General features: G+C 49.7%; 5 protein-coding genes across 5 annotated transcripts; 1 reads left to right on the top strand and 4 right to left on the bottom strand.

Annotated features, from left to right (window-relative positions):
- The first annotated feature begins 1,067 nt into the window (after nt 1–1,067).
- On the top strand, nt 1,068–1,662 carry METBIDRAFT_226506 (uncharacterized protein). Its single transcript, XM_018855181.1, has one exon. It carries the CDS (start codon nt 1,265–1,267, stop codon nt 1,586–1,588), a length of 324 nt encoding a protein of 107 aa, XP_018709384.1. The 5' UTR covers nt 1,068–1,264; the 3' UTR covers nt 1,589–1,662.
- METBIDRAFT_226501 (sphinganine-1-phosphate aldolase) lies at nt 1,662–3,614 on the bottom strand. The gene has a single exon (XM_018855180.1). It carries the CDS (start codon nt 3,506–3,508, stop codon nt 1,736–1,738), a length of 1,773 nt encoding a protein of 590 aa, XP_018709383.1. The 5' UTR covers nt 3,509–3,614; the 3' UTR covers nt 1,662–1,735.
- A 1,007-nt stretch (nt 3,615–4,621) lies between these two features.
- Nucleotides 4,622–6,619, bottom strand: METBIDRAFT_19857 (uncharacterized protein; the record flags this gene model as incomplete). Its single annotated transcript, XM_018854900.2, has 1 exon — nt 4,622–6,619. A coding segment is annotated over one exon (1,998 nt), but the record flags the coding sequence as incomplete, so codon positions are not given.
- Nucleotides 6,620–7,302: 683 nt separating this feature from the next.
- Nucleotides 7,303–7,896, bottom strand: IRS4 (Irs4p; the record flags this gene model as incomplete). The annotated part of the gene is made up of 2 exons (XM_018858208.1): nt 7,303–7,591; nt 7,733–7,896. 2 exons carry the CDS (start codon nt 7,894–7,896, stop codon nt 7,303–7,305), a joined length of 453 nt encoding a protein of 150 aa, XP_018709381.1.
- A 3,002-nt stretch (nt 7,897–10,898) lies between these two features.
- Nucleotides 10,899–12,957, bottom strand: HBR3 (rRNA-binding endoribonuclease). The gene has a single exon (XM_018856391.1). It carries the CDS (start codon nt 12,690–12,692, stop codon nt 11,259–11,261), a length of 1,434 nt encoding a protein of 477 aa, XP_018709380.1. The 5' UTR covers nt 12,693–12,957; the 3' UTR covers nt 10,899–11,258.
- Between the last annotated feature and the right edge of the window lie 404 nt (nt 12,958–13,361).

Genomic DNA, 13,361 nt, shown 5'->3' with positions numbered 1-13,361 from the left:
AAAAAAAAAAAAAAAAATATAGTTTTGCCCCTTTAATCAGACGAATCTACCAAAAAAAAATATGGTACTGGTTATATCTGCAGATCCCAACTAACCCAACAATTCCCCTAGGTCACAAAATGGAGGTGCTTAAATTCTCCCGACAAGACGGACCTGGAGCTATTTTCTCACTTGATGAATCTACAATAAAAGCAAGATCAACAAAGAAGAATGCCACAGATAGAATAGGTCTACGCATTAGGCCTGAATCATCTACAAGCCTATCTGCTTCCAGCAAACAGTCAGTCAGTAGCTTATCTTATAATAAAGCATGCACCAGCGGATAAGATGTGTACAATCTCTCCTGATACTTCTGTGACATTTTGATGATTTTTTTATTTCCAACTTATTTTAGTATCTTTAAATTTAAGAGAAGCCTTTATAAAGGTCTTCTGAGTGCCTGCTACTTTATTTATTTCATTAGTGGAGCTGTTTAAAGGTTTTCTATATATTATTTATATAGTCTTGCCCTTCTAACCAGATGAATCTACCAAAACAAATAGTGGCAGAGTTACATCCCCAGTGACACTCTGCAATATGATGTTAGAAAAGGCTTGGTTGGCTCACCGCACCACCGCCTGCTCGCATATCCCAGGAACCCATTCACATCCACACCAAACCCCACCCAAATCCATCACTCAAGAATTATCATATTGATTCGACAACCCAGATTACCATGAGGACTATTTATGTATGCTGTCTTCTGATGACTTGTGTAATATTATATATTTTCACCTTTTCTGGCGGCTTGTAATAAGATGTGTTTCTATGTATATATATATATGGATGTTTGTGCAAAACATTAGATATGTTTCTTCTCAGACGGAATAGATTAACTGTCAACTATTTTGTACTATATGACACAAATCACACCGCATGAAAGCTGCTTATAGATAGGTTTGAATAACCTCTGAAATTATTTCGTTTACTGTTCATCAACTTATATCGTTTGAACTACCCGATTAAACTCCTTTAGCATGCTAGTAGTTTGATCAAGTGCAGTAATTTTTTTAAGAAAGCTGACATCCCAGTCGGACCTGAATGTGTGTTCTTGTGTTTTAGGCAAATATAGGTGTAAATGTCTGCGTCCTTTCGAGCCGCGTTTTGTAAAACATCACAATGTATATATATATCATGAAGATATAAAAAGAAACTAAGTGTTTCGTGATGTCTCGTTTTTCATGCTCAAGATGCAAAATGGCAGCAGCTTTTATCAGGGGTAGCGATGGCAATGTATAAAAACAACGCCTTTATTCGGCTTGATAGGAAAGAGAAAGTACTCTGGGAAGACAATTTCAGCTTCGGGTTCAGTCTCAATCAGATCTTCAGTCACATTTTGCCAAGGTTATTTGTATATTTGCTTTGCGCCATAATCTTTATATTAGCCAAAGGTGCGTGGATCATGAATCAATCACATCTACTTAAGGAGATCCTCAGATCTTGTGAGCTTCGATCACCCCAGCGAACGCAAATATTTGTTTGCTACAGAGGGAATATTTGCATTCATCAAGAAGAGTATGGACATCATGGTCATGGGTGTAATCTCTGAATGTTGTCCTTTTTTAGGGCTCCGACATAAATAAATGATCTACACGAAGCGGATTCAGTTGCTTCGTCGTATGTAGACCATCTACATCTCCACTTTGCAGTAGGTTATGCCCTGATATTGATACAGAAACGCGAGTGATTATCAGCTTTAAAGCTTGTACAACGCATCGAGAAATCCTACGATAACTCTCTCGGCAACGCCTGCCGTCGAAACATTGCCTGCAACACCATAGAGGGCAGCGGTATCACTTTTTGGCAAGGAATCTGCGCTTTCTTGCGACTCCACGATATCAATCAAGTCTGCAATCATGGCATCGGCCACAGGCACAGAAAGCCGCGTGAATGCAAAATGCAAGGCTGCTGGGTTCTGCAACGACGCCAAGTGCCAGCCACGTTTCAGCATGGCGTCGCCGATTTGGTAGATGTTCAACTTACTCGTGTTCCGTGTTTGAAATGCCACCACCGAGGCAATCGGGTCACCAATAATCCGCAAGTGCTTGACTAGCAGCGGCTCGGTTTCAATTGCCTTCCTTACTTTCTTCATCACGGTGACGATTTCCATGCACAGCTGTGTGTACCCTTCCACGCCCATGGCAAGCAAAGTGGCCCAACACCCGGCCATCAAGGCCCCGGGACGCGAGCCGGCCAAGGTCGGCAGACCATACATTCCACCAGTCCAATCGCTCAGCACGTAGTACTGGCATTCCCGGAGTTTGGCGTCGCGGTACATAATCACTGATGAGCCTTTCGGAGCAAACCCGTATTTATGGGTGTCACAAGAGATCGACGTGACGCCTGGCACACGGAAATCAAAGAGAGGAATCCGCTTATCGCCATGCACTTGCAGCCGCTCCAAGAAAGTCACGATGAATGACCCCAAGCACGCGTCCACGTGGAGTGGGATATTGTGTCTGACCGCCAATCTAGAGATCCCCTCGATATCGTCGATTATTCCATGCGGGTAGTTGGGTGCCGAGCCCACAAGCAACACAGTGTTTCTATTGATCAATCTGCCCATTTTGCTTAAGTCAACCTGAAAAGTCTCTGGGTCCACGTCCACCTTGTGGAGCGTCATACCGAAGTAGTAACAGGCTTTTTCGATACCCGCGTGGACCGTCACAGGCGCAATAACCTCGGGCCGGGTGATTCCTTTGACTTTCTTCCCATGTTCACGCGCTGCTAAGCCGGCAAGTAAAAGAGATTCTGTGCCCCCCGAGGTGGAGCTGCCACACGCCAGATCTGGGCCATTGAAAATGCTCAACACCATGGCTACCACTTCCGCCTCCATTTTTCGAATCCCCGGGAAAACGTCCGGGTGCAACTGGTTGGCTACACTATACAGTTCATACGCTTTCAGCTGCAATGTCAACAACTGGTCTCCACCATGGTATACGGCGCCGGAAACACGCCCATTCTGCCAGTCGCTATGCCCTAGTTTGCTTTGCGTTTGCGAAATTTGTTCAAGCACCGATTCGGGCGACATTCCTTGCTCTGGGATTTGCGGGAACTGGAGAAGTGCGTCATCGTTCTTGATGATCTCCAGCTCCACCAAGGCAAGTGTCTTCGCCAATTCTGCATCAACTTTTCTCCTGATCGGGGGTAGCGACATTACCACAGTCAGGCCCCGTTTATAGAGCCCCCGCACAATCTTACGCCCTGTTTTCAATGGGCCGTACATGATCAAAGGCGCCAGAAACATGACGAAAACACGCCATACAAACCACACAAACACCGCATCTCTGATGAGCAGGATAGCGCCCCATTTTGTCATGATGTATTTTTCCGTGAAAATGTTCAAGCTTTCTGTAGTCATTTTACGAGCGTGCAAGTCAAGAACGTATATGAGCTGGGTGAAATCAGTGGGGAGATACGGCTCGCCAAATACTTTCAGCAGTACATACGCCAGGAGAGTGTCTGACATTTTGTAAAGTCTGCTCTGTATACGTGTGCAATGTTTTTATTGTCTGGAATATACTCGCCAGATGAGCTCAACGCAATAATTTGTAGCAATATATACACGTTTGCTTTAGTCTGGGACATGAACACCATGAAATGACCGGGCCGCGGCCCCGCACTTCTTCCCGTTCCTGTATAGTTACGTAGACTTCCCAGCTAATTTTAGACGGAAACAATAAATCCGTAAGGGGATGTCAAAAACTTGGTAATTTCGGTTTGCATACGGTGACAACGTCTTTTCTTGGTGGGAGTGCTTGGTAAGTGAGGATTGAATGGCAAATCTGTATATGTGTTTTTAAGGAGAACCGCTAAGAATCTGCTGATGGGTCACGATTCGCAGACTATGTCAATATTTCAGTTTGGGTCTGGCAGTGTCCAAGAGAGTTTGCAATCTCTCACAGTCATAAAGTGATGACAGGAGCTGACGTACATTGGCCGTGTATTGATTCAGCTTAAAAAAAAATCTGGAGAGCATAATTTAATTTATAATTCAACTTAAAAGTACCATACGAATAACCTCTGTCATTATGCTTCATTTCACTTAAAATCGATATGCATTCTTCATATTAATAGCTCTATTTCGACTTCCAACAGTTGAATAGGCCATGCCAAATAAGTTGTAGTAAAGGGGTTCATATACTTCTCTGTATTAACATATTAGATGGCAGTATATGTGACTTTTCCGACGACACCCCTTTTTCAAAAAGACTAATGATTCGGTCTCATTTTTCGTTTTACGAAAATTTCGAAAATTTAAATCTTCCTCGCACAACTCAAGAGCAAAGACTACGGCTTATATCTATGAACTGTATCGCATCAAATTCCCAATTCATTTTGACAACTGTTACAAAATCACCATCAAGCCTTCATGAATGTTGACATTCCTGCGGCCAACCAGTATGATCATACAAAACAATAATAATACCATTTGTATTGACTGAGTTTATCCACCAATGTTTATCAATTTGCTTTGACGGTCATGCTTAATTTTCTTTTTCAAATATAAGCCACGCCAAAATACCTATATTGCAATACATTCCCGTACGGTTCATTCATTAACCATTCTTGTGTTTCGGGTCTATAGCGGAGTAGGAGCTCTACTTATGCGATGAGTCTGTCGGCTTCCAGAAACTGGTGCGGTTGTATCTACCATCAAGTTCCGTTCCTTGACCAACTTGTCGAATCGCAGAGTGAAAAGCTCATTAATAAAAGCATTTTCTTCAGTGAGTCTCCGAAGATGAAGCTCATGATTTTCTATTTCATCTTTCCTAGAAAGTGAAGGGAGTATGAGCATTCCCGGGCCTTCGGCTTTGCTTCGATGCAGAGCATGTTTCTCTTTCAACTTTTGAAGCCTCTCGGTAACTAAAATTGCCAGTGTAGATTTTTCCTGGTACTCTTCACGACAAACATCGATTTCATTCACAAGCGTTTGGCTCTCGCTCGAAAGGGTGCACTTTTCTTTTTCTAATTGCTCTAACAAAGATTTTTGCTCGGTCATAACTTTGTTGATTTCATCATCACTTCTGTTCTGTAAAATATCCTGTAAGTGCTCAAGCATTTGTTGGGCTTCTGTCACAGACTCTTGCAATTTTTGATTTTCATTTTCGACTCGATTGAATCTGCGGTCCACCGCAATCATTTCATCGTTAAGCTTGCGGAGCTTCCTGTAGTTTTCCCCGACGTGCTCCTCATCAATATCGATTTCATTCTGTCTTTGGGTCTCTTGCTCTCTTAATTGAGGAATGATGCGTAAAATTGCTTCGGTTTTGAGTTTTTCGGTTTGAGCTAACCGTGTATTTAAGAAACGGGCCATTTGTTTCTTGAAACCATCGTACGTTTTGATGTCAGCATCCTCTAGTTTCAATTGACTGCTGCTGCCCCATGCATCTGAATTTCCACCAAAGATATTGTTGAGAGCCGAAAGATGATTCTTGTCAAGTCTCGCTTTGAGCTCTAAGCTGGAAGTCTCTGTTTCCAATTTTTTGGAGTACTTCAGCAACCATTTGTAGGCAGAAGTGGGTTCATTTTCCTGCCATCTGAAGAGTAGGTCATCCAAAGAACCCAATGTTTTTCCGTAGTTGATGCTATAAATATTTTCAGGGCAATCTTCGAAAATGAAGTGCCTATTCGCAACAAAGGACCTGATGATGTGACAGCGCCATTGTGAGTCAGTATCTGTTGATAGACTGCCCAACTCGATCTCAGGCTTTGGGACAACTTTCGAGAGGTGTTCCACGGAAAACACAGGTGTCGGAATGAGTATTGGAATTTGTGATTGTGCTGAGCCGTTTACATCAGACTCGGGCTTCGCAGTCGACCGCAATAACTCGATTCCCGGGCTTGACACATCGAGATCAGAGTCAAACGATACAATCAAATTATACGATGTATCGGAAGTAAAAGACAGGCAAAGATAGTTGCTTGTGATCAAATGAAGAACAAACTCTTTCGGAAGGGCTCTGCTACTTCCCGCATGTCGAGCAGTAAAATGTTGGTGGCGGTGCTTATATTCGGTGGTCTGTTCATCGTCGGGGAGTTCGTCCTTTTCGGGTCTTGCGGGCTTGGAGTTTTCTTCGTAGAGACATTTTCCACTATTCACATTGCGGTAGCGTAGTTTTTTCCCGATAATGGATCCCTCAATCAATTCTAACTCTTTGATGCTTTTCGCAACCACTAATAAGTTGTAGTCTGTAGCTGGTGACTGGAGCTCGTACTTTTCTGAAATGAGATCAACCATTCGATCAAAAAGCATGATCTTCCCCGAGAGACTGGAGAGTCTGGATTTCGTAGACAGAAGCAACAAGCCCTTCGAGATGAAATGGTCGACCACTAGCGAGGGGTGCATGCAGATGGTCAAAAGCTGGTTATATATAAGAGAAATAGTTTTCTCTCGTGTATGGGAGTCCAGTCCATATCCTCGGTTCACTGTATCGCCTGGAGCCAGTAGGAGACTGTTAATATTTGAGCGGTCTCTCTGCGGCAAAAGTTCAGTCAATAGGGCAGATGAGAAAAAGTGGACCACTGCCTCGGACATGTCTTTCTGGAGAGGGGACATTTCAGTCGGGAGATAATATACCGAGTGTGAATAGGCAGTATTTTGAAGCAGTTCCTGAGTGTGGGCAGTTTCGCTGTAAAGCGAGTTGAGACTATTCTCATTGCTGAAATTGCTGAACGGCTGCTCCGGCTGGAGAACATCCGAGTCGCCCGATAGCAAATCCATCAAATTCATAGACCGGCCCGACATGCTGTCGAAAAAATTTACAGTCTGAATTCTTGTTACGGCCTTTGAGTGCAATATGGGAAATAAGAAAGGATCTGGAAGTTACAGCGAGCGAGAAGGTTGGAGACAAGCAATGAAAGGAAAGTCACCTGGGGGAGTAACGAGAATGACCCGGTTGAAACAAGTCTAATGAGTATGTCTTCTTTTGTTTCAGGTATAGCCCTGTTCTATAAATCCCTTCTAGGTCTCGCCAACTGGAATATTAATAAAAGCCGAGTTTCTGAGTAGTTGCTGCCCATATTGGAACAAGCTTCATTCGACTGAGAGCTCGAAGTTCGTGTCGCGACATATTTCCTGCATCGGTGCGCTTGGATACAGTCTCAGCGGACTTGCGCGAGGAAACCCCGAGACTGGAAGTAGAACTCTGTTTCCGAAAACTCGGATACTCTCCATTCCTGAACGGATTCGAAGCATCTTGGTGATGGCCCAAGGACGCACGTGGTCCTTTCAAAATTTTGGGAAGCGCTCTGCCGTGCTTCCTACCGCCTCTTCTTTTTGATCACAACGTTGACGCCGAGACCACCCAAGCTCGACCAGACCAGCTTGTTCACGACTTTCGGTAGCTTGCGCCCGTAGAGCCGCTGGTCGACAAGCCACATTCCAACGATAAACTCTGCCTTGTTGAGCGTGCCGTCTTTCCGGAAGTCCACGAGGTCCCAGATGGCTTGTAGAGTCTCGCGTGGGAGGTTGCTTCTGCTCCAGAGTTTCTTCACCACGCTGCCATGTATGAGGTTCAGCATCGAGACGCAGTCGAGGCCATGGAGCTCCCTGGCATCGGTCAGGTCGAAATCCACGTTGAGGCTCGCCGAGAGCTGGGCCGCGCGTTCGGAGATCTCCATTTCGCTGTACTCCCGCATGCTCTTGGAGAGCTCGGAATCCTCTTGGCGCTCGTAGTCCACGCCGAGCAACTTGGTAGCCACGCGGTCGAGGTAGAGGCCCTTGTTGCTCACCCACAACCCCTCGTAGCGCTTGCGTTGCGAGTCGGAGATGACATCCAAGTCGCCGTGGTTCTTCCAGGGCTTGTCTTCGTTGAAGGCGGTTTTCCTCTCCTTCCGCTTGTCTTTCTTCCGCATGGTGGAGCGGAGCTTCACCGGCTGATGCACCACGGCCAAGCTGTTGCCCAGGCTTGGGGCGGGGGCCAACGAGAGCTCGCTGGCGTCGTCTCGCGGCGGCTCGGGGTCGTAGACCACGCCCCTGTCCCGCTTGGTTTTCTTCTTCGAGAAGAGCCCTATGCGGTGGTGGTGGTGGTTCTCGGAGGAGAGCCCCGGGAAGAGCGGGAACTTGACGCTCTCGGAGTCGTCGGTGTCGAAGTCGCTGGCATCGAGCCCAAGCCCGCTGTACTCGATGTCCAGGCCCGAGGTATCACGCACGGACTCGCAGTCATGGGAGGAGGGCGGCTTCTTCCGCCCCGGCTTGGCGGGCAAGAGGCCCGGGTCGCCCACGGACTCCGAGCTCGCGGACGCGGCGGGGCCCGGCGCGAGCAGAAGCTTGGCCAAGCCCTCGGGCGCGGCAGCGAGGCCCCTGTCCACGCCCTGGGACGAGAGCGGGATCGGGATGGGCGACGGCGCGGGCGGTGTTTTGCGCAGCGCGGCCAAGCTGGCGCCGTCGGGGCACGAGAGCCTGGAGTCCGGCGCGTCGGGGCACGAGAGCCTGGAGTCCGGCGCGTCGGCGCTGGCGTCGGAGACCGCCGATCCCACCGACACGCGCGAGTGGGCCGCTGCGGGGTGGAAGAAGAGCCCGCTCTCAGAGCCGCGCCCGCTGGAGCAGGCCAGGGACGCGTCCTCGTCCGCGCCGGCGCGCAGGCACAGGCCCGGCGGCGCGGGCTGCGAGAGCACCATGCGCAGATCCACGCGCTGGCGGAACTCGCTGACCGCGAGCTGGCTCTTGCGCGCCGCGTCCTTCTGCGTGCCGGACTTCAGCTTGGCGCTGATCAGCAGGCGCACCTGCTCGAGCATGTCCTGGGGCTTGGTGCTGGCCAGCCGGGCCGCACGCGGCGTGTCGCTGTTGCCGTCGTGCAAGGACACGGACGCCGACCGCGGGAGCACAAAGTAGCCCCCGCCAAGCGCCCCGGGGTCCTCGCCGGCGCCCATGGGCGTGCGCGGGCCACGCAGGCTCCACAGGCCCCGCAGGCCCCTGGTGGCGCGCGAGGCGCCCGAGCCGGGCGTGTACGCGCCGTCGTTCTGGGCTGCCGGCGGCGACGCGGGGGACGTGTTTGTGCTCGTGCCCGCGGCGGCCCTGCCGCCTTTGGCCTTGTTTTCGGGCGGCGACGGCGCGCCGAGCAGCGCCTGTGTCCTGCTGCCGGGGGTTTCTGGCCCCACGGAGCCGCCCGGAGTCGGCGTTTTCGGCAGCAGCAAGCCGAGGTTGGTGCGGAGCCGTAGCAGCGGGCGGCGCTTGTGTGCGGCGGGCGCCGCGGGCGCTTTTGTGCCCAGAAACGCGGCCGCCGCTGCTGCTTGTGCGGAGCTCATGGGGGGATAAGCGCCGGGGCGTGGATCCACGGGCCGGCGGCGGATTTTCGATTTTTTTCCGCGCGAGGGGGCTTAATCGGGTTGCCGGGGGCGGTTGTGGGGGTTTTGCCGCGGTCACTGGGGCGGGGGGTGGAGAACGAGCAACCGGTATGTGGCGTTTTGGAAGGAACGAGGAGCCCTCAGGCGCCAGACATCGCTAGTTTGGCACCGCTCCTGTCACCTGCACACGGCGCCGTGTGCAGGCCGGCCTGGGGCTGCGGCTGCCTGTTCTAGCCTGGCTCCGTCCAAGTCCAGTATTTGGGCTCTGGGTCTCCGCTGGGTCTGGACCGCTGGATAGTCATGCACGTAAAAGAGGGCCCTGGGCGGGGCGCTTGGGGCGGGGCGTTTTTGGCCGCCGAGCCGGGGCCGGTCACGTGACACGGGCCTTCCACTGTTCACGTCTTTTCACCCGTTCCCGCCAGGCGGCCCCACGGGCGGTGTGTCAGGATCCGCGGTTCCGGGGCCTGCCTATATTGTGGCTGCGTCCCAAAACGCTCGCTGGGCCGGTGGCCAATCGTGCACCTAGTAGGTGTAGGTGGTGCGGTGCTTATAAGCTAATAAAGACGGTATCAGACAACAGTAGGGGACATGTAGAGAGAGGGCCCGCCGTGGGGCGCCTTTTTTTCTTGGCCCGCTCGGCAGTGTGGATTGAACGTCTCTGTTTTTTTTTTTGTTTTTTTTTATTTCGCCTCTTGCTCAGGGTAAAAGCATGGGCCCTTCGACGCTGTTCCCCAGGCTGGTGGACTGAGGCAAGTGACCGCACATCACCGGGCCATGAGCAATGTCGGGGTCTACACAAAACACTTGAAAGCGTATGGAGGACCTGGGGCGAAACTAGAATAATACGTGCCATGGAGTGTGTTTCGCCGTTCCATGCGACTCTAAGCAATGAGACCAGACCGACCGACCTTGGAAGTACATCAGAGAAGAACGAGATGGCCTGGGTTTTTATGAACATGAAGGCATCGAGGCAGGCAGTTCATGCTGGGTGTTGGCGGGACTGGCTCGGCAACGCAAGCACATCTGCGTCTTGACCGTTGGAATCACATATCATCTGCACATTAAGTATTGGAATCACGGTGCATACGGACCTTAGCTATTATAGTACTTTCGAAACTAAAGTATGGAGTGTACAGTGCATCTGGACCTACACTATGAAATTACAATAGTATAGGTGTGGAAATTTGCTGGGTGATGATTGTGCCCTCGAAGAGCTGGAAGGAGGGGGCATGAGGGGGCAGGCAGCGATCGGAAAGACTGTAAAGAATACGACAATCTTCTACGCGTATGCAGCTTGGGTGATACAGTCGGAACAGCGGCTTCATACCAATAAAGTAAATTAGCAGAGGCCTCCGCTAGTGCTTCTGTCATTAACTTGATGACTCGCGTGACTATCCTGCCCATTCTTAGCATTGATTATTCTTCGCTACAACAGTCAGCACTGAGTCACCCACAACTCTGTTATTCTCTTGCGGCTTGGACCTCGGCTCTTGCCCGGTGCGTGCCCATCAATGAAGACAATACCTTCCTAGTGACCCTTCATCGGGAAAAATTGCACCATTCGCTTTCCATGGCGTTCCTCGGAACATTACTTGAAATTATACCCCCTACGTAGACGTGCATTCATGCACCGTAATCATCTGAATGCCGCCGTCTATCAACTATTCATACGAAAAATACTGGTAGGGTCTGACAAGAAAAGTTGCGTCGCCCTCCAACGGCCTCATGGAAACATCAGATGCTTCCACAATCAACCCAAGCCCTTTCACGCTCACTACATGGCTCCTGCCACCTCCGAGATTTCATTCCTGGCTTCTGGAACACCGTCTCCTAATCGCCTGCTCCTCCACAACGTCGCCACAAGCTGTATTCACAGATACCGTACACGCAGGCCTCTCGGCCTTCTATATGATATGCAGAATCTCGTCGGCTTACTTTCGCTTTCCCTTGGCCGCGTTGGCATTCCGGCCCCTGCCGACCCTGACGCCACTGGATCTGTTGGACGCACCAAATGGCGAGATGATGTTGTCCGCACTGCCTCCGCCCACAAACTCCTGGAGCATTTTCTCACTTTTCCGACGGCGCCACGCGTCTTCCTTGATGGCGTCTGCGTACTCACGCTGATCCTCCCGTAGAATCACAGGCTCCTGCAAATCCTTGTGTCTGTTTTCCTTGTTGTGCTGGTGCCCACCGTTTCCCTGCTTCTTCTGGGTGTTCTTACTCAACGGGGAAGCCATTGAGTACACCTGGCCCCGAGTGATCCACTTGAAGTTTTTCTTGAGATGCGGCGTGATCTTGCCTGTGACATTGTCGATCGAAACCGCACACCTAATCATGGTGTCTCCGCCACATTTGGGACAGAAATGCTTTCTCTCGCCCAGCTTGTGCATGGGCGTCATTTTGAAGCATGCATGGCACCGGTACATGAAGTTCTTCACGCTCTTGATCTGTTTCCCCGAAAGATGGTTCATGAGCTTCAAGCCAATTTGCATCGACACGTTCTGGCAGGCAAAGTCGCCCGTGGTGATGGCGACTGCAATTTGAGCGTCTTTCTCGATCGGCGCATCACGCACAGTCTCGTTTTTGTCCTTCATAATCGTTTCCTGGAGGTTTCCGGGGGTGATCCAGTCTCCGTCATCGTCCTCCTCTGAACTATCGCCGTCTCCCGTTTCGTCGGCAGCTTCGACATTGTCAAAATCCTGGGGCTGAGGTGTCTCATTAGAAGACTCTATGTCCTTGTTTTCTTCTGAAGGTTCTGAGATGCTGTGTTCACTCTTTTGGACAGCCTGATTGACTTGCTCGGTCACGGGTGCTTTCGCTTCGACATGGCTGTTCTGAGGTCTCCTTCGCTGTTTCCAGCTGGTCTTTCTGTGTTTTCTTGTCACGACCTGAAATCCGTCATCGTCTTGCTCCACATCTTCTTGCGCTTCTCCAGCATCTTGTTTCGAATCCTCGGCTTCGTTTTTCTGGAATCTGGGCTTGCGCTTGTGCAACTTCTCTTTTTCGTCATCTCCCCCGAGCTTTTCTCCGGGGAACTTTCTTAACGTGGCGTCGCCGTTCTTCTCATGCTCCAACTCGTAGGCCAAGGCAATAATATGGATATCGTTCATCGAAAGCACCGAATAGTCGCCGGTCAATTTTGCGAACGCACTCACCTTATCGATAAAAACCTGTTTGGGCTGCCTCACTTCAAGCTTGTCACCCCAAAGAAGTAGCTGATTCCGGGCATTGTCGTCTCTTAACTCTGCCTTTACTCCGGGTGTCGTGAAATGTCTTACGGCGTACTGCTGCAATGCAGAGGCGGATTGTGTGATCAAGGGCGTGGCATCGAGTACCAAGAGCTCGACATGTTTTTCTGTGTCCATTTTAACCGAGTCTTTCTAATCAAATTCGGGCAGATTTTGGTATACTTGGATAGAATTAAGCAATGTACCGATTGTGCTTTTTTTTTTGGTTCGATTTTCGCACCCATCTCATCTCGCATCTCCATCATTAGTCCCGAAAGCGTTGACACAGATGTTCAATAAACAGAAAGATATTCGCCGAAAATAGAACAGCTGTCTGGGTCCGAAACAGCAAATTTGAATTTGATCGATCTACTTTTTTGAGCCGGTATTGACGTTGTATTCCAAACACCACCCGTTGCTGTGAAGAGTATGCAGGTTTCTAGGATTCTGATTGGAACGAGCTAAAGTTGTCAGGTCCAGAAAGCTAACACAGAGTGGGCACTTACACAGGCTCATTGTAAAAATCATTTCAACTTTTAGTCCATACAGTAGATTCTAGCATACATCAAAGACGGGGCTCCAAAAATAAGAGCGTTCTGAGGATAAACATTCTTTGGATGTTTTCAGAATAAATGAAGTCCTGCGCACCTGCCTGCTTATTTTCACTTTCCCTTGGTAGATTTATATCCTGTAGATTTCAATGAACACGAACAAAACAAATGTTATCTGACATCAGCTCTTTTTTCAAACAAAATTGCTTGAGTCTTGACAACTTGCGGCCTCCCCCCCCCCCCCCCCCCTTATTTT

The sequence above is a fragment of the Metschnikowia bicuspidata genome (genome assembly GCF_001664035.1).
Source record: "Metschnikowia bicuspidata var. bicuspidata NRRL YB-4993 chromosome Unknown METBIscaffold_9, whole genome shotgun sequence".
NCBI lineage: Eukaryota > Fungi > Ascomycota > Pichiomycetes > Serinales > Metschnikowiaceae > Metschnikowia > Metschnikowia bicuspidata.
This window is presented reverse-complemented; position numbering and strand designations above follow the sequence as displayed.